At 48.1% G+C, this 27,047-nt stretch overlaps 1 protein-coding gene across 3 annotated transcripts in view; it reads right to left on the reverse strand.

Moving 5' to 3' along the window:
- fbln1 (fibulin 1) overlaps window positions 1-27,047 on the reverse strand; it is a 345,473-nt gene that overhangs the window by 294,211 nt on the left and 24,215 nt on the right. For all 3 annotated transcript variants that reach the window (XM_072484570.1, XM_072484568.1, XM_072484569.1), the window contains exons 2-3: window positions 23,805-23,913; window positions 2,974-3,103 (exon numbers count right to left, since the gene is read on the reverse strand). In XM_072484570.1, coding sequence (XP_072340671.1) covers window positions 2,974-3,103; window positions 23,805-23,913 — 239 coding nt within the window. The remainder of the gene's footprint in view (window positions 1-2,973; window positions 3,104-23,804; window positions 23,914-27,047) is intronic.

The raw sequence follows: 27,047 nt of genomic DNA on the forward strand, positions 1-27,047 counted from the left end.
TGCTGCTGTGTAGTGGAGCATGGTAGGCTGTTATAGCCTTCTTGCTGTTCACGTGAGCATGGCAGACTTGCATCGTCTGCCGCTGGTTGGTCAGGAGAGGTTGCTAGACCCTCATGGTCTTGTTCCTGCAAGGACTGCACATTGGAGTCTTGCGTTGCTTCTATCGTGGAGGCTGTCCACGAGCTCTCTGTGGAGGCTTGTGACACTGGAGTCTCTTCTTGTTCGTGCAAGGACTGCGCTCTGGAGTCTTGCGTTGCTTCTATCGTGGAGGCTGTCCACGAGCTCTCTGTGGAGGCTTGTGACACTGGAGTCACTTCTTGTTCGTGCAAGGACTGCGCTCTGGAGTCTTGCATTTCTGCAATTGTGGAGTCTGTCCACGAGCTTGCTGTGGAAGCTTGTGACACTGGAGTCACTTCTGGTTCATGCGAGGACTGCACTCTGGAGTCTTGCATGTCTTCTTTCATAGAGTCGGGAACGTTGAGCGGGACGTGGACCACGCTCTGTGTGGCAGCAGGGCACTCTCCGTGTGCTTGCACCGCTCCCTGTCTGTTAATGTCAGGCTGCAGCATCATCCGGTACTGATAAGTTGGAACGTCATATCTGCTGGATTGAAGATCCTCAAATCCGAAAAATGAATCCGCATCTGCGTCGGATTCAATGTGGGGGCCGCCAATGTGCAACACGAAAGGTTCGTCCGAGTCATAGTCATATAGGACCACGGAGCTATCATTGGGCTCGCGAGGTCCGGAAACACTGTAAAGATCGTCATCGAAGTATTCAAGGTCGGAATCATCGGCTTGTGCGTAGGTAACTGCTTGTCGGAGGGTTCTTCGGAGGTCAAATTCATCTCCTGGGTCAAGTTGCGGCACTGTGCTGTCATTCCAGGTGAGGGAAGGTTGTTTTACAGCTTTAACAGATTTTTGTTTTTTTGATTTGGGACGTTTCCCTTTTAAATTGGATTTGGGACATTTCCCTTTTAAATTGGTGCAGTCTGGGGCCTCTGACATCCTGACGCTCGGTATGTAGCACGTAGGAAGCGACTGCGCATGCTCAGATCGCTGTTCCTTTACCGATGGCCGTTTTCTTGACTGCGCATGCGCAGCATCTCGCACATGCGCAAACGAAACTTCCGGTTCTGCGCACTGCTCGCGCAACTGTGCTAGCGTGATACCTTTAGCAAGATGGCCGCCGACCTCGACCCAGCCCTCTCTCAGGCCCGGGATTTCGGCCTCTGGGAATTCGGGCTCCGGGATCCCAGCCACGAGGTGAGTACTGCAGCTTTTCTTACCTTTATTTGCCGATTGGATTGCGTTTTCTTCACAGTACTTGGAGAATTTGTCCAGGACTGCCTGGTAATCGTACCTTTGCTGCCTCCTGAAGAACCTGAACCTTGTGAATATTTCTCTTGCCCTTGCACCGGCGATGGTGAGGGGAAATTCAATTTTTTCGCTATCATCCAGGTCTTGGAGTTCAGCTGCCACCAGGAACAATTCGAACATTTGCCGGAATCGCCGCCAGTTTTCGCGGAGATCGCCGTAGCACTGGAGCGGCTGCGGAACCGGGAGCTCTATCATTTTGCCTGGGCACTGCTGGTTGTCTGTGTACACTGAGGTATGCCGGCAGGTATCGATCCACTCCTGTACCATGTGGTGTTGGGTGCTCTGGTGCACAGATGAGCCAACACAGTTGTATGTGGTACAACTCTATTTTATTTTAACTCTTATAATACAGTTCGTTCTGGATACTCTGCACGTGCTGTCTCCCTGAGTGTGTTTGGTAACAGATGTGTCCTGGTCCTCCTCTGCGGCTAATACTGACCACCGGGGGTCGTGTCTGTGCTTTTATATCTTTCTGTCATTGGTTGTGGTGTTGTGTGTTCTGATTTGTCTGTTGGTGTGTCTATCATGATGTGTGTGTTTGAATATCATGACAAATCCCTGTGCAAACTCCACATGGACAATGACCCAGAGCCAGGATCGAACCTGGGACCTTGGCACCGTGAGGCAACAGGGCTAACCCACTGCGTCACCGTGCTGCCCTTATGTAATCCCTTATGACCTTTATATAATTATAAAAAGACCACATTAACCACCTCTATATAGGCAAAGGCAGAAAAAGAGGCTCACATAGCTCTCACCTGAAATATGCATTAGTCCTTTTGCTGCCCTGGATGCAACACACCCAGGAAAATGTCTACAACTTCCAGGCTTGGTCTAATAAGTGGCAAGCAACATTCCCTCCACATAGGTAATAACCATCTCCAAAGAAACCACTCCACAACATTCCGTCACTGAATTTCTCAGCATCAACATCCTGCAGCTCAACATTGACTCAAACTCAATTTGTCCAGCCACAAAAATGTCTTGGCTACTAGAGAAGGTCAGAGGTTGGGTACTTTATGGTGAATCACCTCATGGCTCCCCACAATCTTTGCAGCATTAATATGACACAGGAATGAAATACTTTCCATTTGCATGGGTGGGTGCAGCTGCAACCACACTCAAGAATCCATCTCGGACAAAGCAACCCACTTAATCAGCAATCCATCCATTGACTTAAGTATTCATTGCCCCCTTCACCTATATACTGTGATTGCAGTGTATACTATCTATAGAATGCACTGCAGCAAATCTCCAAGGCTTCCTCTGCAACATCTGCCAAGCCTGCAATTTCTATCACCTAGCTTGATGAGGGAAGCTGGTTCATGAGAACCCTACCAATTGCTCTCATTTCTGAATGCTTCCGTTCTCTCCCAGGACTTCCTGAGGGCCACTGCTGATGGTGCAAGGGACTGAAATTGAAATCCTCTTTGCTAATGAACTGCCATTAGGCATCAGCATTTCACTGATCTCAACCTACCTGTTCCACACAGACTACACGACAGAGAATAAAGTTCAGTACCTTTGGGTAAAGCATTGTGTTCAAGAAGCTTTATTGTACATCTTGGAACTTGGAAAGAAAAATATGCATTACCTTTACAGCGTTGCATTTGCCTGTGACGGCGCCAGGTGCCTCACATGCTTGGTTGTCCCTGGCCATGTTTATGCCATTTGTACAGTGGATCTCCTCCAGCTTTACCCAACAACATTGTTCCTGTACTATGCTGTAATGAGGAATGTGAGGAATGTTAATTTTCTTTCAAAACAGGAAACAGAGGTAAAGTGAGCCAATTCTTGGAAGTATTTTGTAACTACAATTACATTAATGAGGCATGTTAACAATTGATCAATGACACATGTTACTCTGTCTAAGAGAAAAGCTACTAAGCTGAAATGAAATTTACCCACAGTAGCACTGTATTAAATGTGAGCTTTCAGAAAGGAAAGAATCCTGAAGAGCTAAGAAAATGAATCTGTCAAACCTGAGAAAGGAAATGTAACTGTAATGATTTGGGGGGAAAAGCAAACTAATATTATTAGAAATATGAACTGTCTGTAGTTGCCTTCTGATCCTTTCTTTTTCCAGTTCCTGAGACACCCTGAGCTGGTATCAAGCATCCCAATTCCATCCCTCCGCCAATGCTGTTATGTGACTAGTCACTAGGAGATCAAACAAACCAGCCCAAGGTCATAAGTCAGCATGGTAGCATTGTGGATAGCACAATTGCTTCACAGCTCCAGGGTCCCAGGTTCGATTCCGGCTTGGGTCTCTGTCTGTGCGGCGTCTGCACATCCTCCCCGTGTGTGCGTGGGTTTCCTCCGGGTGCTCCGGTTTCCTCCCACAGTCCAAAGGTGTGCAGGTTAGGTGGATTGGCCGTGATAAATTGCCCTTAGTGTCCAAAATTGCCCTTAGTGTTGGCTGGGGTTACTGGGTTATGGGGATAGGGTGGAGGTGTTGACCTTGGGTCGGGTGATCTTTCCAAGAGCCTGTGCAGACTCGATGGGCCGAATGGCCTCCTTCTGCACTGTAAATTTTATCTATCTAAGTCTTTCAATATTCTCTTCCTCTATATGGGGATACCAAGAACTAGCTTAACGACTCTTCCCGAACACACACATAAAGTCTATCGAACATTTTTTTTCATTTGAAAGCCAAGGGTCAATTCAAGAATAATGTAAAATAAATGTCTGGAGTTAGGGGGGTAGATTTTGACTTTGAAGATTTGCGTAAAACTATTAATTACAAAATGGCAGGTCATTTTATAACTCTCCCAATTTTTATTTTCATTTAAATCCAAGTAAAATGTACTACAGATTTGTTATCACCTAACTCAGACTATTGTACAAAGTCAAAATCTAGCCCAGTCCAGTACATTTGAAGTGCAGCAATTTGGTCTTATAGAATAAAAGTGCATTTGCACATCTTTGCTCACATTCTTCAAATTCCTACAGCAATCAATCCAGTTTAAAGTAAAACCCTGCATTGCTAGAGATAGCACTCTAGCCTGAGCCAGGCAATAAAATTCATGTCAAAAGATCACTCCAGAGTGCCACTAAAGCCCAAGGATAAGAAGAACCATTTCCTGAAAAACGTTTAACACAGGCTTTCAACCTCAAACTGTTTCAACTCTACAACACATACAATACATATTATTTCCTGTTTTCGCATTAGAGGCTTTGCGGTATTTCCTGTATTTCACAATGGTGCCATTTCCTCCTCCCACAATACCTCACTACCTCATCAACATCATTCACATTCACAACAGATTATGGCTTTCATCAGTGTCCAAAAAGTGCCAGAGGGACTCCTTTATACTGTATACAAAGGATGCAATTCGAAAAGGGGTAGAGGGCAGAGGGACATAGGGATATATGTGCACAACGTGTTGAAGGTGGCAGGGCAGGTTGAGAAAGTAGTTAATAATGCATTAGACGTGGGCTTTATAATTTGAGGGATAAAGTACAAAAGAAAAGGAGTTACATTGAATCTTTATAAAACACTGGTTCGTCCTCACCTGGAGTATTATGTCCAATTTCAGGCATCACACTTTGGGAAGGATGTGAAGGCATGAGGGAGAGCGCAGAAATAATTCACAAGAATGGACGAGGTACTCAGTTACATAGATAGATTTGTATAGCAGGGATGAAAAGGTTGAGAGAAGATCAGATAGAAGTGTTCAAAACTATGAGGGGTTTGCACTGAATGGAAAGGGAGAAACATTTCCCATTGATGGAAAGGTCAATAACCAAAGGACACTGGTTTAAAGTGATTGGGAAAAGAATCAGAGGTGACATGAGGAATGTTTTTACTCAGCAAGTGGTTGGGGTCAAATTGTGACAACCTCTGATGAATACTTCAGAACTTGTTCATAGTGATCCATGGAGCAGAGTGATGCAAAGGAAATTCAGAACAGTGCAGAAAAGACAACCTATCTACAGTTTCCCATCCTCCCACCTCGCAACTGAAAATCAGTCCACAATGTAATAAAGACTTAAAACTGGCAGCTGCTATTTTGATGGAGAAGGAAGCAAAGATCAAAGATCCAAATTACATTTGTGCCTTTTCTATGGCAAGATAAATGGCTAGATGGGCCAAATGTTTTAGCTCGACTAAAACTGGCATCACTCTCACCTCTGAATTTAAAGGTTTTGAGTTCAAGGCCCAGGTGAGAATTTGAGCACATATTGTAGGCTAACAATTTGGTACTGTATATTGAAGTTACTGTATTTAAGATGAGTTGTTAATCCAAGGACCTACCTGCTAGTTCAGTGGATATACAAGTTTCAAGCCATTACTCAACTAAAGACGCTAACATCCTTCTCCTCAATCAATGCCATTAAAACACAAATTGGACAAAAGCAACAAAAAATCAACAGATAATTTTCATACTTTTCAAAAACCTATACCCAAAACATCAGTTCATTTATCCTCTTTACAGATGCTGCTTGGCCTGCTAAATTCTATTTTCATTTCAGAATAACTGGTCACTTATTTCATTCACTGTTTGAAGATAGAGACTTGGTTGTTATATTTGCCTCAGGCTGGATTTTAAGTGACTGCAGGCTGGATTTTCACTGAGTTGGTATGACTCAAGAGCTCACTAGAAATGGAGAGTGGGTCTTAATTCTGGGATTCACAACCCGATTCCTGGCCTCCTGATTTTTGGGAGTGCCTTTAAAGGATGCTGGCTGTTCCTGTCAAAAGTCCACATCCGGAACTCCTGGCTTGGCTGACTCCATTGCAAAGATAGGCATATCCTACTTCTCCACAATAACCCTGGAGTTGGGCTAGATTTTTAACGAGCCATAGTTTATGGCCACTCAGAGGGATCGTGAACCCTAGTCTTCATGAGCAGAGTTGTGAAAAGGTGAGTTCAAAAGGTCCTCGCGTGCCCTCCCATGCCAAGCTATTCCACACCACCCACCTGATAGCCCCTCATGCCTCCTATGTCAAGCTATAGCACTTTCATGCCCATTGACCCACTATTAAACTTCATAGAACTAATGTAAGTGGGATGTGTTAAAAGAAAGCTTTCATAATAAGTATTTCATTCCTAACTTTCTGTTATTTTCAAAAATGTAATTCCATTTAGAAGGTAATAGAAGTGTTAATCATTCATGCTCTTTAAAGTATCAATAACAAAAATCAAATACCCTCGAAACCACTTAATCTTGTGTAAATAAATATTGTGAAATTGATCGCAGAGGTCGGAGATCCTGAGATGTCAAGCAGTTTTATTTCCCTTGGACAAACTGTTTCAATAAGCAAAATTGATGTGGCTCTCAGCCAAGCATGGAAGTGGCATAGTTTGGAATTTGGAATATAAGGGACCATGGGGTGGGGGTTAGGATGGAAGGGTATAGCTTGGCTTTGCGGGGGGACGAGAGGCCATGGAGTAGGTGGAAGGGCATAGTTTTGGTTTTGGAGCATAAGAGGCCATGGGTGGTTTGATTAGAAGGTCATAGCTTAACATAGGAGGTATGAGAGGCCATAGTGATGGCTGAGCGGCAGTAAGTGGCATGGATGGCACATCGGAGTGTGGGGATGAGGGAGTTTGAGAGATGAGGGCAGAAGTACCTTTATGTTTTTATTTTGACTGGAACAAAGTCCCACAGCACCAACCTGGGTCTTTTTAAACAGCCTACACCCTGTGGAGGAGAAGGTTCAAGGCATAAAAGGGGCCCAACTCTGAGGATGCCACAGAACTGCAATCATTTTTAGGCCTTGTGAATTGCTATGGAAAATTTATTTTGAACTTGGCCACTCTGTTCGCACCCCTATACATTTTCCCCTACACATTTTGTTAAAGAAGAACTGAAAGTGGGCCTGGGGTGCTCCACAGGAAGAGGCATTCGCTAGGGTAAAGATGCGTTGGTCATCCTCTCAACTACTCAGTCACTATGACCCATCGCGGCCGCTAGTGCTTATTTATGGCGCCTCCCCACAATGGCATCGCGCCTCCCCACAATGGCATCGGAACGGTGCTGGCCCATAGATGGAATGATGGTACGGAGAGCCCCATTGCATTCACATTCAGAACTCTGGAAGACGCGGAGCGCTGCTATGCCCAAATAGAAAAGGAAGGCTTGCCGGTGGTGTTGCCATCAAGAAATTTCATTAGAATGGTTACGGGTGACACTTCTTCATCATTATCAACCACAAGCCTCCGTTGTGCCACTTTAAAGAAGACAAGGGGATTTCCCCCATAGCATTAGCCCAAATTCAGTGATGGGCACTCTTTCTTGCAGCATATGAGTATTCTTTTCAACATCGCCCAGGGGGCCAGATAGCCTACGTTGATGCCCTTAGTCGTATCTCACTGCCTGTAAGTCCCCCATCCCCACCAGTGGTGGATGAAGTCATGGCGACTCTGAATTTTATGGCCACGCTGCCGGTGATGGCCATACAGATATGTGCATGACACAAAAGGATCCCAAATTGGCGAAGCTCTGAAACATGTTAATATATGGCAGGGTACAGAGGCCTCCCCAAACCCCAGCTGCCCTCAGCCCTATGCCCAAAAGCTAAAGAATTGAGAGCAGAAGATGGTATCCTCCTGTGGGGGACTTGTGTGGTCATCCCACCTTCGGGTCAGAAATTGTGGTCACCCCGGCGCTTCAAAAATGAAGATGCTGGCTCAAAGTTACTTCTGGTGGCCTGGAATCGATGGGACATCAAGCGAGTCATGCATAGTTGCCAAGCATGTCGGGAGCACCAAAGACACCTGCCTGCAGTCTCCCTCCGTGGATGGCCTGGGCATCCCAGGGTAAGACTGCATGCTGATTTCGCGAGACTTTTGTGGTGTCCATGTTTCTTATCATTGTGGACACCTATTCCAAATGTCTTGACGTCCACAAGATGGCCTCTACCACATCAAGGGCCACCTACAGAAGTTGAGGTGCTCATTCACCATTCACGGAATCCCTGAAGTCCTGGTAACCGACAACAGGACACCGTTCACAAGTGAAGAGTTTGCGACCTTCATGAAGATGAACAGATTCAGCATATGGGTGGCACAGTAGCACAGTGGTTAGCACTGTCGCTTCACAGCGCCAGGTCCCAGGTTCAATTCCCATTTGGGTCACTCTCTGTGCGGACTTGGGTCACTGTCTTTGAGGAGTCTGCACGTGCTCTCTGTGTCTGCGTGGGTTTCCTCCGGGTGCCCCAGTTTCCTCCCACAAGTCCTGAAAGACGTGCTGTTAGGTAAATTGGACATTCTGAATTCTCCTTCTGTGTAGGATGCCAGGTTGGGTTTTCCAACTGGAAGCCACGATTTACGCCCTCAATTTTGGAGATGGTGCACTCTGGCTCCCAGCGGTCAGAGTAGAAAAAAAACAGGACCCATCCCATACAAGATTAAAGTCCAAGGGAAGACCATACGTAAACATGTGGACCACCTAAAGAAGTGAGAGCCCACTCTAGAGAATACCCAACCAGTGACATTGATTCCTCTGCCTACCAAGGAACTACTCCTTAGCCAGTGAGTGCATTCAACCATGGCTCAGTGCCCGGACCACCAGGATGAGGACTCTGGCTCAGATATGGGAACAGAGGTGTCCATACAGATGGACGATGTCATGTCCAGGGCTGAGATCCCAGAAATAGCCCTCCAGAGGTGATCTTGCAAAAGATGGTCGACCAACCTTTACACGCCACCCGACCCAGACCTGCCGCAGACAGAAGGACAGCCTCAGGTGAAACAGCACATAAGACCTTCTCAGACTTGAATATACTTAATGACACTACCTACAAGCCCTCTATGGTAAAGAATTCCACAGATTCATTACCCTCTGAGAGAAGAAATTCCTCTTCATCTGTGTCTTAATGGGCGGTCCCTTATTCTGAGATTATGCCCTCTGGTCCTAGACTCTCCCACAAGGGGAACAACCTATTTGCATCTACCCTATCGAATCCTATATGTCTCAATAAGGTCACCTCTCATTCTTCTGAACTCCAATGCGTCCAGCCCAACCTACTCAACCTTTCCTCATATGAAAATCCCACCATACCTGAGATCAACTAGGGAACATTCTCTGGACTGCCTCTAATGTCAGTATATATTTCCTTAGAAAAGGGGATGCAAACTGTTTGCAGTATTCTATGTGTGGTATAACTAGTGCTTTGTTGAGTTTTGGCAAGACATCCCTATGTTCTTATTCCATTCCCTTTGAAATAAAGGCCAACATTCCATTTGGCAGGTGGAGTTTAATGTAGATAAGTTTGAGCTGAAAAAATAGAAAGGCAAATTATTATCTAAATGCAAAGCAGATTCAAGATGCATCTGGACAGAGGGATCTGGGCGTCTTTGTTCATGAATCGCAGAAAGTCGGTATGCAGGTACAGCGTGTAATTAACAAAGCAAATGGAGTGTTAGCTTTTATTGCAAAAGGACTGGAGTATAAAAGTAGAGACGTGTTGTTACAATTGTACAGGGTGTTGGTGAGACCACACCTGGAGTATTGTGTCCAGTTGTGGTCCCCTTATTTGAGGAAGGATGTAGTGGCATTGGAGACAGTTCAGAGGAGGTTCACCAGATTGATTCCGGGGATGAAAGGGTTGACGTAGGAGGAGAGATTAAACAGCTTGGGCTTATACACGCTGGAGTTTAGAAGGATGAGAGGGGATCTGATCGAGGTGTATAAAATACTAAATAGGATTAATAAAGTAAACGCAGACAAAATGTTCCCCCTTGTGGGAAAATCTAGAAAAAGAGATCACAGATCACAGATATAGGTTGAAAGACGGTAGATTTAGAATTGAGATGAGGAGGAACTACTTCTCGCAGAGGGTGGTGAATTTGTGGAACTCGTTGCCCCATAGTCTGAGTCATTAAATGTTTTCAAGAAAGAGATAAATATATTTTTGATTTTAAAATTGGGTTAAAGGAAATGGACAACAGGTGGGGTGGTAGATTTGAGACCAGGAAGAGATTAGCTATGATCTGACTGAATGGCGGAGCAGGTGCGTAGGGTTGAATTGCCTACTTCTGCTCCTAATTCCTATGTTCCTATGTAAGATTTATAAAAATTGTTTGAAAAGATTTCTGGACAATTTATTCAAAATTCTTACATCAGTAGGTTTAAAACTTTGAACGGAATTATGAAAAGTCTTTTTCAATACAGGTATTATGTGTGCCAGCATCATGCTGAAATTTTGGTCAAGAGTTTTGGTTGATGATGTGTTGTGTGCTTTGGATCCGTGGAACACATACAGGCCACCAACACTTAAAATAGAACAACACTATTTTATTAAGCTAGAAACTGCTGAACATACTTTCACTGTGGGTTAGCACGATGTTAGATTAAACTAAAGACCTATGCCTATCCTAACCAGTCTATGCACTCAGCACATGGTGAAGATCTGTGCTGTAAGCTGTAAGCTCTGTCCTTCTGAGGGGCTGCATCCCGAATGAGCGGGAAAACTGATGCCCTCTGTCTTTATAGTGAGTGTGCTCTAACTGGTGATTGGCTGCGGTGTTGTGTGTGTTGATTGGTCTTGCTGTGTGTCCATCAGTGTGTGTGTCTGCACCATGATATACTGGTGTATATTATGACATCCCCCCTTTTATAAAAAAATGTATGTGTGTGGCAATAAATAATGTGCGGTGATAATGTTCCGAACTACGTGTAGGGTGCGAAGACATATTTACAGGACTATGTACATGAGAACTAAGCTATTTACATGGGAAGGTGCTTGGTGCAGAGAAGCAGTATGCAACAAGAGTAACGAGATCAACACTATATACAAACCAGGAAAACGATCAAACAAAGCAACGAAACAATTCAGAGAGTCCATAAATTCAAAAAGTTCATAAATTTAGTCTCTGAGGTGGGCGACGAATTCTGGTTGACCGCCTCAAGGGTGGGTCGAGAGCCACCGGTTCAGGAGCAGGCTGGACTGCGTCAAAGTCAGGGGGAGGCAGAGTGACAGGGAGCTCTGCATAGTCCGTGGCAGGGTCAGCAGGAGGGCGAGGCGACACTGGAGGATCACGTGGCGAGCGTGGAACGAGACGAAGGGCGCGTCGATTGCAGTGCAGAATAGAGCCATCTGGTAGACGAACCAGGAACGAGCGGGGGGCCACCTGCCGAAGGACAACAGCGGTTGCAAACCGGCCACCATCCGGAAGATGGACGCGGATGTTGTCATCTGGAGCCAGAGCAGGGAGATCAGCTGCACAGGGGTCATGAGCCGCCTTGTGCTGTGCACGAGACAGCTGCATCCGGCGAAGGACCGGAACGTGGTCGAGGTCTGGGACATGGATGGACGGCACCGTCGTCCTCAGGGTGCGACTCATGAGTAATTGGGCTGGCGACAGGCCAGTGGACAGTGGAGCGGAGAGATAGGCCAGCAAGGCAAGGTAGAAATCAGACCCAGCATCGGCAGCTTTGCATAGGAGCCGTTTGTCGATATGTACTCCCTTCTCTGCTTTGCCGTTGGATTGGGGGTACAGGGGACTGGACGTCACATGGGCAAAATTGTACAGTCTGGCAAAGTTGGACCATTCTTGGCTGGCGCAGCTGGGGCCATTGTCCGACCTAATCGTGGGCAGGATGCCGTGTCGCGCAAATGTTTCTTTACATGCATGAATAACTGCAGACGAGGTGAGGTTGTGCAACCGTATCACCTCCGGGTAATCTGAAAAGTAGTCCACGATCAGGACATAGTCTCTACCCAGCGCGTGGAACAGGTCGATGCCCACCTTGGTCCATGGTGACATGACCAACTCATGGGGCTGCAGGGTCTCACGTGGTTGGGCCGGCTGGAAGCGCTGACAAGTGGGGCAGTTAAGCACTGTGTTGGCTATGTCCTCATTAATGCCGGGCCAGTACACTGCCTCTCGGGCCCGTCGGCGGCACTTTTCCACGCCAAGGTGGCCCTCGTGTAGTTGTTCCAGGACAAGCTGGCGCATGCTATGCGGGATGACAATGTGGTCAAGTTTTAAAAGAACCCTGTCTACTACCGCCAGATCATCTCTGACATTATAGAATTGAGGGCATTGGCCCTTGAGCCCCCCCGTCCGTTAGGTGGCGCATGACACGCTGTAGCAAGGGGTCAGACGCCGTCTCGCAGCGAATTTGGACGAGGTGTTCATCCGAGACAGGTAGATTGGAGGCCGCGAATGCCACATGGGCGTCAACCTGGCAGACAAATCCAGCTGGGTCACATGAAGTATTGACTGCCCTGGAAAGAGCGTCAGCAATGATGAGGTCCTTGCCTGGGGTGTATACCAGCTGGAAGTCGTATCGTCGGTACTTGAGAAGAATACGCTGGAGGCGAGGCGTCATGTCATTCAAGTCTTTCTGTATTATATTGACCAGCGGGCGATGGTCGGTCTCGACAGTGAATTGAGGAAGTCCGTAGACATAATTGTGAAATTTAACCACACCAGTTAGAAGGCCCAGGCACTCCTTTTCTATCTGCGCGTAGCGCTGCTCCGTGGCGGTCATCGGACGTGACACATATGCAACGGGGGCCCATGATAAGGCTTCATCACGTTGAAGGAGCACTGCCCCAATGCTGGATTGGCTGGCATCGGTCGAAATTTTGGTCTCCTTTGCTGGATCAAAGAAGGCTTAGACCGGGGCCGTGGTCAGTTTTGCCTTAAGTTCCCTCCATTCGCGCTCGTGGGCAGGGAGCCATTGGAAGTCTGTCGTCTTCCTGACCAGGTTCCTGAGAGCCGTGGTATGAGAGGCGAGGTAGGGATGAATTTCCCTAAAAAATTGACCATGCCCAGAAGTCGGAGGCCCGCCTTCTTGTCCTCTGGTGTTTTCATAGCTGTGATGGCAGCTACCTTGTCCGCATCCGGCTGCACACCCAATTGGGAGATGTGGTCCCCGAGGAACTTAAGTTCTGTCTGACCAAAAGAGCATTTGGCTCTGTTGAGGCGGAGGCCATGCTCATGTATACGTATGAATACGCGCTGGAGGCGACTAACATGCTCCTGCGGGGTGGTGGACCAAATGATTATGTCATCAACATAGACGCGAACACCTTCAATACTTTCCATCATTTGTTTCATAATCCTCTGGAACACTTCTGATGCGGAGATGATCCCAAACGGCATCCTGTTGTAACAATATCTTCCAACGGGGGTGTTAAATGTGCAGTTTCCTGCTGGATTTATCGAGCTGGATTTGCCAGAATCCTTTTGAGGCGTCGAGTTTGGTAAAGAGCTTGACGCGAGCCATCTCACATGTGACCTCTTCGCGCTTGGGAATTGGATAGTGCTCTCTCATAATATTGCGATTTAGATCCTTGGGATCAATGCAAATTCTCAATTCGCCGGAAGGCTTTTTTACACATACCATGGAACTGACCCAGTCGGTCAGTTCCGTGACTTTGGAAATCACTCCTTGGTCCTGGAGGTCAGGCAGCTGCTGCTTGAGGCGGTCCTTAAGGGGTGCTGGGACCCTGCGAGGTGCGTGCACCACAGGCGTGGCATTCGGTTTAATAAGATCTTGTAGGTGTACGGGAGCATGCCCATGCCCTCGAAGACATTGTTGTACTGGTTGATAATGGCGCCGAGCTGCGTCCTGAAGTCAGTTGAAAGGCAGACGTGCCAGCAGGAGAGAGAGTGAACTCTCTGAACTAGGTTCAACAGCTTGCATGCCTGCGCGCCAAGCAGGGAGGCTTTCGAGGAGCCCACGATTTCAAAGGGAAGGATGGCTTTGCGTGACCTGTGCGTCACTTCAAGTTGGCATGAGCCGCTGGCAGCAATGGCATTGCCATTATAATCTAATAGCTGGCAGGCTGATGGCAGGATGGCTGGTTTGACACGAAGGCTTTGGAGGTCAGACCGCGCAATGAGATTGGCGGAGGCACCTATGTCCAGGCGGAATTGTATTGGGGACCGGTTGACCGTAAGGGTGGCACACCACTTATTGTCCGGATCGATGCTGTATACCAATAGAGGCTGGATTCTTTGCTCCAGGAACACCCTGTTTTTTGTAATGATACAGACTGGAAAAGGCGCCTTCAGGTCCTTAGTGTCAATATCGGGTAGCAGATACGAATCGGGTTCGGTGACCGTGGGTTGAATGGCACGGACATTCCTGCGAGGCTGGCTGGAGCGACCAGAGTTGACTGGCTGAGCGGATCTGCATAAAGCAGCATAGTGGCCAAGTTTGACACATCGCAGGCATCGTTGGGATTTGGCAGGACATTGCCGCTTTATGTGGGCGGAGCCACAGTTACCGCACGTTGTAGCGTCAGTACGTTCGCTGCGCCACCGCGCATGCGCGGTGTGGTCGTACGTGGTGAGCGCCTGCACAGTACGTTCGACGACGTCGCCGTCCCCTTGTTCGGTGCGCACAAGCGCGGGAGTCTGCGAAAAGCGCACAAAATGGCCGCCCTCATCCAGGCTGAGGCCCTGGAGTTGCTCGATTGTTTGAACCCGTTCTGCCTCGTGGGGACCTTGCCGCGCCGTTTCAACCTTGGATGTGGGAAAACCGACTAGTGGCATGTTCGTGTAGCACGCAGGTCTCGATGGCAATCGCTAGGGTGAGCTGCTTTACCTTGAGGAGCTGCTGGCGTAGGGGGTCCGACTGAACACCGAAAACGATCTGGTCGCGTATCATGGAGTCGGAGGTGGGCCCGTAATTACAGGACTGCGCAAGGATGCGGAGGTGGGTGAGAAAGGACTGGAAAGGTTCATCCTTACCCTGCAAACGCTGTTGGAATACATAGCGCTCAAAACTTTCATTCACCTCGATCTCGCAGTGACTGTCAACCTTAAGGAGGACCGTCTTGAATTTTGATTTATCTTCACCATCAGCAAAGGTGAGAGAATTGAAAATGTGGATGGCATGTTCCCCGGCCATGGATAAGAAGAGAGCGATCTTCCTGGTGTCTGAGGCAGCGTCCCGGTCTGTGGCTTCAAGGTAGAGCTGGAAGCGTTGTTTGAATATCTTCCAGTTGGCCCCTAGGTTACCGGTGATGCGGAGCGGCGGCAGTGGGTGGACGCTGTCCATTTTGCAGCATGGCTGTGTGCTGGTGGAAGGCAGATCATTTGCAGGTAGGTCTAAGAAGTTCTAACATCCCTCAACTACTGGTACCATGATGTGTTGGGTGCTCTGGATCCGTGGAACACATGCAGGCCACCAACACTTAAAATAGAACAACACTATTTTATTAAGCTAGAAACTGTTGAACATACTTTCACTGTGGGTTAACACGATGTTCGATTAAACTAAAGACCGATGCCTATCCTAACCAGTCTATGCACTCAGCACATGGTGAAGATCTGTGCTGTAAGCTGTAAGCTCTGTCCTTCTGAGAGGCTGCATCCCGAATGAGCGGGAACTCTGATGCTCTCTGTCTTTATAGTGCGCGTGCTCTAACTGGTGATTGGCTGCGGCGTTGTGTGTGTTGATTGGTCTTGCTGTGTGTCCATCAGTGTGTGTGTCTGCACCATGATATACTGGTGTAAATTATGACAGTTGGTAGTTCAGCCAGTTCCAGTCCAAATTGTTCCAATAGCAATCATCTGCATTCCATCATCACCGAAAGTTCTCACAGCCTTCCAACCAGAGCAAAGTGTGGAAAGCTGCAAAAGGGCAATTTAACACAAATGTGTATTTTTTTCTCCCTCATCTGCATTAGAGGCCTGTGAAGGGTTAATGTCATATCATAATTAACCACTAGATGGAGCTAGATGCAGAACCACATAAAGCACTGACTCACAGGCATCTGGGAGAAGGCTGGAGCAGGCTGCAGAGGAGCAGTGAGAGAGTGTAGAGTACAGTTATAGATAAGAGTGTAGAGACCAGTGTTAGTAGAGTGCATATTGTAGATTACTAGAGGAGTAAGTGGTCGAGCTTTAATGAGTAGTGTAAATAAAAGTTAGCTTCGTTAATGAACTTAGCTTCTGTGATCTTTGTGAACACTAAATATCCATCCTGATAACAGAATCACAAAGAACACCACAAGGCCAGTTTTACATCTAAGTCTTAGAGCCAAGGCCATAGAGAAGTCTTTGTAGAGGACCAAGAAAAGACATTTCCCAGACTTGATTGTATTGTGTAGTAACTACAAGCTGGATGTGACTTATAGATTTATTTGATTTGTATGTTGTTTGAGGAAAGTGGAAGTCTTAAGGAGTTCAGGGATCTTAGATATATTTTGGAACAAGGGTTACGTTCTACATAAACTGTATGTGTTTTTAGTGATTCATATACTTAATTGTCTTAGCGTATTGTAGTCCTTCCTGTTCGTGTGCAGTTGTCTTTTCTTTAATTTAATAGATCTTTAATAATTGTTACACGACCACTGGGCTGGTTATTCTCGCTGGAGTTTCATGTGTCTCCTCACACCAAAATCGAAACTATACACCCTTGCGAACCGGTGTTTCAAGTTGGGATACTGTCGCAGATACGATCAGCTTCGTGACAATCATCTCTTTGATTCTGACCCCTGATCAATCTGCAAATCTCAACCCTGTATCATTGTCACTCAGTAACTTATCGTCCTTGGGAGTGATTTTTCTTATCTATTAAAATGAGAAATGCCACCTTATGGTTCAGAGACTGGACCTGGGGCCTTTTTCATCCATGTGGCTGAGTGGTAACTTTATCGAAGCATTCAAAATTATGAATGGATTTAACAGGTAAATGTGGAAAAGATACTTTAATTTTATTAGGGAGTCTAAAACTAGAGGCCAGAATATAAGATAGTCACTAATACATTCAAAAAGGAATTCAGAAGGAACTTCTTTCCCAGAAAGTGGTCAGAATGTGGAACTTCGTACCACATGCAGTAGTTGCCTTTGAGGCATAGAAACAAATAGAAGGATATGCAAATAGGGTCTGATGAAGTACAGAAAGGAAAAAAATACTTGCATTTACATCATGCCTTTCACAACCGCTAGATGTCGCAGAGCATTTTACAGACAATTAAGTACTTTTGAAGTGCAGCCAATGTTGTATTCCAAGAAAATGGCAGCTAATTTGCACAGAGAAAGCTTCTACAAACTGCAAATAAGGAGATAAACTGCTTCAGTAATGTTCATTGAGGGAATATTAGACTGAGGATTATTCCCCTGCTCATCTTCAAAAATAGTGTCATGGGTTATGTCCGCCTGGGAAGGACGACAGCTTCACATCTTATCTGAAAGACAGCACCTCCACAAGTGCAACAGTCCCTCAGTACTGCAGTGGATTGTTCGACTTGAGTTTTGTACTCTAGTCTATGGAGTGGAACCTGAATCCGCAACCTTCTGATTCAGAGGCAAGAATGTAACTGACTGAGCCACAACTTGGGTAGCAGAGGTCTTGTGTGGTGCATAAATAGTAGCACAGACTAGTTGGGCCATGTGACCTATTTCTTGCTGTAAATTCTACTCAATTTTATGTAATTGTTCGGTTTGAATTAAAACAGCAGTTCCACAGGGTGCACAAACTGCAGTAATTTATAGGGAACTTCCGGTGGGGTGGGCGAGCAGGGCGGCCGCAAAAAAAAGAGCTCCCGCTGGTGGCCGCGATTCGCGGCGATTTCGGGGAAATCCCCGAGACCCCATGCACTCCCCGACTATCGTCGGCCTTTGGGGCCGCCATGAGCAGCCAGCGGGGCCGGTTTAAAAGCCGGCGAAGAACAGCCGCGCGGGTGTCGGGCGGCGGAGGCTGAGGCGCCGGGCCCGGCAGGTCGGAGCTGCGGGGGCGGAGCTACGAGGAGGCCGTGGCGGCAGGCCCGAGCCCCATGTAGGGAGACTGCTCCACGTCGGATGGCTCCCACCTAGGAAGAAGAAGGTTGAAGCCTGGTCCCAGGTGAATGTAGGAGAAGGAAAGAAGATTTATGGAAGTTTGGTAAAAGTTTTTTTTTCTCAGAAAAGAAGAATGTCAGATTGATGAAGGGCAGGAGGGTGAAGGGGGAGAGAGGAGAAAGGAAAGAAGATAAAAAACAATTAGCCGCTAAAAGATGCAAAAAGCAGCGTCAAAGAAAGGAGGAAACGCGGGTTTGCCGCCGAAGGAGAAGACGAGCAAAAGCAAAAGTGTTGACAGGATGGCGGAAGCCGAACTGCAAGGCGGGACCGCGCTACTTACGGTGGAGAAGATGACCGAGGTGATGGTGGTGGAGCTGGAAAAACGTTTGGTGAGGCACATGGAGATCCTGAGGAAAGGGATGGTGGTCGTGGTGAGGTCATTGTTGGAGGTGGCAATCGGCCCGATCAGGGTGGAGGTGGCAAAGGCATTGGCCGAGGTGAGAGAGCAGGGCGAGAAGATGAAGGAAGTGGAGGAGGCCGTGACACGACACAGCGACCAGGTCACCTCGATGGGGGATGAGCTGCGGAGGGTGGTGGAGGTTAACAGAGGGCTCCGAGCAAAGCTGGAAGACTTGGAAAACCGCTCAAGGCGGCACAATTTGAGAATTGTGGGCTTGCCCAAAGGGACAGAGGGCCCAAGGCCAACGCAATACTTCGCTCAGAAGTTGGCGGAGCTGATGAGGGAGGGTGAGAACCCCACCATGTACGAGCTAGACCGAGCTCATCGGTCATTAAGGCCGAAGCCCAAAGTGAACGAGCCGCCAAGGGCAGTAATTATCTGCTTCCATAAGTTTTGCATGAAGGAGAAAGTATTAAGCTGGGCGAAGCAGAAGCGTGAGGTGCTGTGGGATGGTACTGCGGTTCAGATCTACCAGGACTGGACGGTGGATTTGGCAAAAAGACGAGCGGCGTTTGGGCGAGTGAAGGCGGCTTTGTACAAGAAGGGGGTGCGATTTGGTGTGGTGTACCCGGCGAAGTTGAGAGTAACATATAAAGCCAAAGACTTTTATTTTGAGACAGCGGGGGCGGCTGAGGCGTTCGTGAGGGCAGAAGGCTTGGGACAGACGTGAAGAGCGGAACTGGAAGAAAGACTGTGGGCTGTGTTTGAGCGGCTGGAAAATGTACAAATGTTACAACTTTCTTTTTACTGATTTGTATTGAAATTTGAAATTTACTTCTCTTTGCATTGTTACAGAGTTCAAGTTAATGGCGTTCTGTGTTGCGACGGTTAAATATTATGTTAGTGAATTGTAGGGGTTGGATTGGTGGGTTTGTTTTGGTGTTTCTTTCTCTGGGACAGGGCGGAAGGGGGCGAGAGGTATTGGCGGGGGGGAGCCACCCGCGCTAGCTAACTAGAGTCAGTTAGTGAACGGGGGTGAGGTGAGAGGAGGACTGCGGACGTTGGAGCCTGGATAGCAGGCTTCAATGGGCCTACGAGGCGAGCAAGAGGGGGTGGAGGGAGGGATGTTGGGGGATGTTTTTGTAGGGGGGGTTCTTGGGAGGGGGGAAGGGGTTCGATGTTAACAATGGACAGGGGCGGGTCAGGCTTATGGGGCAGGGCCCGGTGGTATGGTGATGGTGGATAAGAAAGGTCGGGGGGGGGGGGGGTGAGAGACCCCCAGTGAGGATAATCACGTGGAACATGAGAGGGCTAGGAGGTCCGGTCAAGAGGTCAAGGGTGCTTGCACATCTTAAAAGTTTGAAAGCCAATGTAGCAATGCTGCAGGAGACTCACTTGAGGGTGAAGGACCAGGTGAGACTTACAAAGGGCTGGGTTAGCCAAGTGTTTCACTCCGGATTTGATGGAAGGGCTCGAGGGGTAGCGGTGCTGGTCAGCAAAAGGGTACGCTTCCAGATGGAGAAGGTGGTGGCAGATCAGGGGGGTAGATATGTGATTGTGACAGGGGCATTGGAGGGGAGATTAGTGGCGCTGTTAAGTGTATACGGTCCCAATTGGGACGATGTGGGATTTGCGAGGAAGGTGTTTGGGGCTATTCCCGACTTGGATACGCATGAGCTGATTGTGGGGGGGGGACTGGAACCTGGTGCAGGAGCCAAGGTCGGACATCACGGCCGCGCTCGCTGGTCCCATCAGGGGGGGCGAAGGCGCTGGCTGGGCTAATGGTGGAAATGGGAGGGGTGAACCCTTGGAGGTTCCTGCACCCAAGGGAACGGGAGTATTCGTTTTTCTCAGCGGTCCATAAGGTATACTCGCGGATCGACTTTTTTGTGGTGGGGAAGGCTTTGTTGGCTGGAGTCAAGGGGTCGGAATACTCTGCAATTGCAGTGTCGGATCACGCTCCACATTGGGTGGATATGGTGCTAGAGAAGGGGGCAGCGCAGAGACCGGGGTGGAAACTGGATGTGGGGCTTTTGGGGAACCAAGTATTCTGTGAGAAAATTGAAAACGTAATTAAGGAATATGTAGGTTTCAATTGTACAGGTGAGGTGTCGAAGGCAGTCGTCTGGGAGGCTCTAAAGGCGGTGGTGAGAGGTGAGGTAATTTTGTTTAAGGCTAGGGTGGATAAGGAGGAGAGGTTGGAGCGGCAGAGGGTAATAGATGAGATGTTGGAGGTAGATAGGAGGTATGCAGAGGATGGGGACTCGGTGAAGCTGGAAAAGAGAAAGGAGCTACAGGCGAGCTCGACCGACTGTCCACCAGGAAGGCAGTGCGCCAACTGAGACGAGCAAGGGGTGCAGTTTATGAACATGGAGATAAGGTATGTTAGCAGGTCAGCTCCGGAGGGAGGCAGCGGCAAGGGAAATTCTTCAGGTGAAGGATAGGGCAGGGAAGTTCGTGGTGGCCCCAGTGCTGATTAACAAGGTTTTTGAGGAGTTTTATGAGAGGTTGTACAAGTCAGAGCCACTCGGAGATGCAGGAATTTCTCGATGGGTTGGAGTACCCGAGGCTAGGGGAGGGGGACAGGGCTACATTAGAAGGAGCAATAGTGGAGCAGGAGATAAAGGATGCGATTGGGAGGATGCAGTTGGGGAAGGTGGCAGGGCCGGATGGGTTTCCGGTGGAATATTATAAAAAATTTAAGGATAGGTTGGCATCCCTGATGGTGGGGATGTTTGAGGAGGCAATAGGGAAGGGGGTGTTGCCCCAAACCTTGGGGCAGGCATCGATTTCCCTGTTACTAAAAAAAGATAAGGATCCGACGGAGTGTGGGTCGTATCGGCCCATATCACTTCTGAATGTGGACGTAAAAGTGTTGGCGAAGGTACTGGCGGGTAGGCTGGAGGAGTGCCTTCCGAAGGTAATAGGGGAGGATCAGACGGGGTTCGTGAAAGGGAAGCAGCTGTTTTCGAACATTAGGAGAGTTTTGAACGTTGTTATGGCACCGGCGGAAAGAAAGGAAACAGAGGTAGTTGTGGCATTGGACGCCGAGAAGGCGTTTGATGGGGTAGAATGGGGGTACCTGATGGCAGTGCTGGAGCGGTTTGGGATTGGACCAAGGTTTGTGAACTGGGTAAAGCTATTATATAAGGAACCGAAGGCGAGTGTCCGCACAAATAATATCAGTTCAAGATATTTCTCTCGCCACCGTGGGACGAGACAGGGATGTCCTATGTCCCCCCTGCTGTTTGCACTTGCGATTGAGCCGCTGGCTATCGCATTGAGAAGTTCGGGAGCATGGAAAGGAATAGTGCGGGGGGGGATAGAGCATAGTGTGTCCTTATATGCCGACGACTTGCTGCTGTATGTGTCAGAGCCGAATGCGTTGATAGGAGGAATATTGGAGCTACTGAGGGTATTTGGGTCTTTCTCGGGGTACAAGTTGAACCTGGACAAGAGTGAGTACTTTGTGGTGTCTCAGCCGGGGGTGGGGGCAGGGGTGGGGGGGGCTGCCATTCCGTAGAGCAGGGACTCATTTTAGGTATCTGGGGGTGCAGGTTGCCCGGGAGTGGGGGAGGCTTCGCAGGTACAACATCACTAGTTTGGTGGGGAGAGTGAAAGCCGATCTGGCAAGGTGGGATGGCCTTCCTCTGTCACTGGCGGGTCGGGTACAGGCGATTAAAATGAATGTGTTGCCGCGATTCCTGTTTATTTTTCAATGCCTACCGAGTTTCCTGCCAAAGTCTTTTTTCAGGGAGATTGAGGGAAGGATTACCTCATTCATATGGGGAGGGAAGGTGGCCAGAGTGAGAAAGGTGCTGCTACAGAGGGGAAGGCAGGCAGGGGGTTTGGGTCTCCCGAACTTGTTGTACTACTACTGGGCGGCGAATGTGGAGAAAGTGCGGAGCTGGGTCAGAGGGGTGGATTCTCAGTGGGTCAGAATGGAGGAGAGTTTGTGCAGGGGGTCGGGGCTGAAGGCACTTGCAACAGCGCCGCTCCCGATAGCTCCGGGGAAATATTCAGGGAGTCCGGTAATAATAGCTTAATTGAAAATCTGGAGGCACTTTCGCCAACACTTCGGGTTGGGTTTAGGGTCAAGGGAAATGCCGATTCGGGGGAACCACAGATTTGAGCCAGGGAGGTGGGATGGAAGTTTTCGGAAATGGGAAGAGAAGGGGATTAAGACGCTAAAAGATTTGTTTCTTCGGGGTCGGTTTACAGGATTGAGGGAGCTGGAAGCGAAATATGGGCTAGAGCAGGGAGAAGTGTTTAGGTACATGCAGGTTCGGGATTTTGCCAGGAAGGAGATACAGAGCTTCCCAGAGGAACTGGCCTCCACATTGCTGGAGGAGGTGTTGACGACAAGGGGACTGGAGAAGGGGGCAGTGTCAGCGGTGTACAGAGCTATTCTGGAAGAGGATAAGGCACCACTGGAAGGGATCAAAGCAAAGTGGGAGGAAGAGCTGGGAGAGGTTATAGAGGAGGGGGTCTGGTGTGAGGTGCTCCGGAGAGTGAATGCCTCCACCTCATGTGTGAGGTTGGGGCTGATACAGCTGAAGGTAGTATATAGAGCGCACCTCACGAGGGCGAGGATGAGCCGATTTTTTGAAGGGGTAGAGGATGTGTGTGAGCGTTGCGGGGGTTGGCCCGTGAATCACGTTCATATGTTTTGGTCCTGTCCAAAGCTAGGGGAGTACTGGAAGGAGGTGTTTAGGGTAATTTCCAAGGTGGTGCGTGTGAAACTGGACCCGGGTCCCCAGGAGGCCATATTCGGGGTGTCGGACCAGCCAGTGTTGGAAACGGGAGCGAAGGCAGATATCATAGCCTTCGCCTCGTTGATCGCCCAAAGGCGGATCCTGCTGGGATGGAGAGCAGCCTTTCCACCCAGTGCCCTGGCGTGGCGGGGGGACCTGTTGGAATACTTGACCCTTGAGAAGGTTAAGTTCGAACTGAGGGGAAGCTCGGAGGGGTTCTACAAGTCATGGGCACTATTTATTATGCACTTTCAAGAACTGGATAACATCGAACATTAGTTGGGGGGGTGGGTGGGGGGGGGGGGCGGGGGGCTGTGTAGATTAAGGGTGACTATGGGTAATCCCTGATTCCTTTTTGTCATTTGTTTATGTAAACATGTGGGCTGAGGTTTGGGGATTGGTGGGCGGATGGGATCGTTGTTATTATGGGGATTGACATATCTTGCTGATTGTTTATTGTTGATGGGTGTAAATGTGGGAGAAAATGTGAAAAAGGAGAATTTAAAAAAAAAATAAAATTTTTAAACTGCAGTAATTTATTTAAAGACAAATTTCAGTATGCTTGAAAATATACCTGCAAAACTGTTCTTCTAGTGTATAGGGCAAAGAAGCACATTCTGCTTTCTCAGTGGCCCACTTCAATCCTTTGGAACAGCAGTCGTCAATCGAACTCTGCACTGTCACTGCAAGAAAAGAAAAATCAGACAATTTTATCTTGGGAAGTGCAGCAGTGGTCACTTTCTTCCTGGCCAGATGTATGCAAACAAATCTGATTACCAGTTTATAGTGTCCACATTTCCATGATGTGGCAACCATGCCAAGGAAAGCACAAAATGTAAACAATGATGTTGTCACTCTCTCAGTCACCTTTAGGATGACACATAAGACACCAGGAATAAAGGAACAACAGAAATTGTATGTGTGTTGTGATCCATTAACCTACATAATAACACATACCATCATGCGCTCTCACTGATGAAGAACAAAATTACAAAAGGAAATGGACATAGATCTTGCGCAGGGTGTGAAAATTAATAAAATGAATGCCCGCTGTCAGAGAAAACAGCGATGTGGGCGGAAAATCCGGAGAGAATCGGGAAACTAGATTCTTTCTGGAGAGATCGCAATTCTTGATTTTCCTCGCCCCTTGTCGGCAACATCACAAGGTTCAGGCCTACAAAGGGAGGGAACCTCATTTACATGGGTTTTAATACATTTAAATATTATTAACGGGCCTTCCCGCCACATGATCCCCCCCTCACAAAATACTCAGACATCCCATCAGCAAGGTTTACAACAGGTTTGGCAAAACGAGAAACAGTCAAGGGGATCCCTCTGGGGGCAAAGGTAAGTATAGCTTCCATGAGGAGAGAGGCATGCACTGACCCTGGCACTGCCCTAGCTCAGGTTGGCAGTGCCAACCTGGCAGGTGGTGCCCCTCTGTGCCCCGCCAAAGTGATGGTGTAAACCCCACCAGCGAACTTACCCTTGCAGCTGAGTGGAGGTCATTGGTCTTATTCCGATATTGGACAGCGGTCCTCCTTGTCATGCTGCCTGCACTGGCAGTCGCTGCCACTGCTTGCCAGGCGGCATTGCTTACACTGCTGCAAGTCTTCCGACCCCCCTTGGGGGAACAGGGTGCCCCGTTTCCCATCCACAATGTTGAGATGGCTTGTGAGGTCGGCACACCCAAAGCGAGGAGCAGGTGTGCATATTGCCATGCTTGTGTGTTGACTGTAAGTAAGTGGTGAGGGAGCGTCTAAAAGCAGCTCCCCATTGTTAGCGGCGAATAGTTGAGGCACAAGTCAGGCAAATCGGACAGCGAGGGAGCCAGTTATGTTGAGAATCTCATGGGAGCTCATTTTTGGCACTAAGTACCGTTGAATATAAGCCGCGATCTCGCCAACGCAGCTGCCACAAAACTCCCCACCAAATGTGTCCAAAACCGGCTTTAACTTTGGTCTGCTGAATTGCGCCTATGTCTTGGCAACATTCTAAAACTATCCGAATGTGTGGCAGCACGGTGGCGCAATGGGTTAGCCCTGCTGCCTCACGGCACCGAGGTCCCAGGTTCAATCCTGGCTCTGGGTCACTGTCCATGTGGAGTTTGCACATTCTCCCTGTGCTTGCGTGGGTTTCGCTACCACAACCCAAAGATGTGCAGGTTAGGTGGATTGGGCACGCTAAATTGCCCTTTAATTGGAAAAAATGAATTGGGTACTCTAAATTTTTAAAAAAATAATAATAATAAAACTATCCGAATGTGGCAATTAAGATTTAACATCCAGTTTGTTCTGAGAGTCCCAATTTTCTTACAAATTAGAGTTTATTTTATACTGGTCATTTCATTTTTTTTCAATCTGCGCAAAAGATCTCCGTTTTCATTTTGTGTAGGCTTTACAGTATTTCCACATCCCTGGTTAAAACATTTCACCTCAGGGCAGCACGGTGGCGCAGTGGGTTAGCACTGAGACCTCACGGCGCCAAGGTCCCAGGTTCGATCCCGGCTCTGGGTCACTGTCCGTGTGGAGTTTGCACGTTCTCCCCGTGTTTGCATGGGTTTCTCCCCCACAACCCAAAAAAATGTGCAAGCTAGGTGGATTGGCCACACTAAATTGCCCCTTAATTGGAAAAAATGAATTGGGCACTCTAAATTTATTTAAAAAAAATTGTATTGCGGTTTTCCATCATTCATGTCATTTTTCTTTTTAAATTTTGCAAAATCTGGACCTTGAATAATGTTTATGATGGGACCAAGTGTTTCACAATTTGTTTGGTCTTGTTGCTTTTTTTCACAACATTGCTGATTTCTGGCAAACCATCCAATTCCTGGACATGACAGCTATGAATTGGAATCCAAGGAGAAATTTCCTGAGTAAGCATTTCTTACCATCTGAATTCATCAATTTCTTTTGTTCCTCTTTCAAGTCTCATGTTAAATCATTATCAGGATTTACACTTTTTTTGAACAAACAATTTTATTGAGGTATTTTTTGGCATTGTAAACAGTTACAGATTACAGAAATATGCAAACATCAACAGAAAACCAACATTTCAACCAAACCATAATGCACATACCCGCTCCTCTCCCACCTACACTCCCCACCTGTTTATCCCTCCTACTCTACCCTAATCTCCCCCCCCCCCCCCACCCCCCCTGCTGATGCTCACTCTCCCGCGAAGAAGTCGATGAATGGTTGCCACCTTCGGGCGAACCCCAATACAGATCCCCTCAAGGCGAACTTGATTTTTTCCATACCCAGAAAACTTGACATGTCCGAAAGCCATAGTCCGGTCTTTGGGGGTTTTGTGTCCCTCCATGCCAGCAGTATTCGCCGCCGGGCTATCAGGGGAGCAAAGGCCAGAATATCGGCCTCTTTCTCCCCCTGGACACCCGGGTCCTCCGAAACCCCGAATATTGCCATCATAAAATTGCCACCTCTGGACTCATCACCACCCTTGTTCTCAGCACCCGGGACATGACCCCCACAAATCCCTCCCAGTACCCCCTAAGCTTAAGGCATGCCCAAAACATGTGGACGTGGTTCGCTGGTTCCTCCCGCGCATCTAGTGCACTTGTCCCCTACCCCAAAGAATTTGCTCATCCGAGGCACCGTCATGTGAGCTCAGTGAACGACCTTAAACTGAATCAGGCCGAGCCTGGCACACGTTGCGGTTGAGCCTACCTTACTCAGGGCTTCCGCCCATACCCCACCCTCCATCTCCCCGCCAAGTTCCTCCTCCCATTTGAGTTTCAGCTCCTCCGTCTGGGACTCTTCCCCCTTCATGAGCACCTTGTAAATATCCGAGACTCTAC

The sequence above is a fragment of the Scyliorhinus torazame genome, chromosome 19 (genome assembly GCF_047496885.1).
Source record: "Scyliorhinus torazame isolate Kashiwa2021f chromosome 19, sScyTor2.1, whole genome shotgun sequence".
In the NCBI taxonomy this organism is placed as follows: Eukaryota; Metazoa; Chordata; class Chondrichthyes; order Carcharhiniformes; family Scyliorhinidae; genus Scyliorhinus; species Scyliorhinus torazame.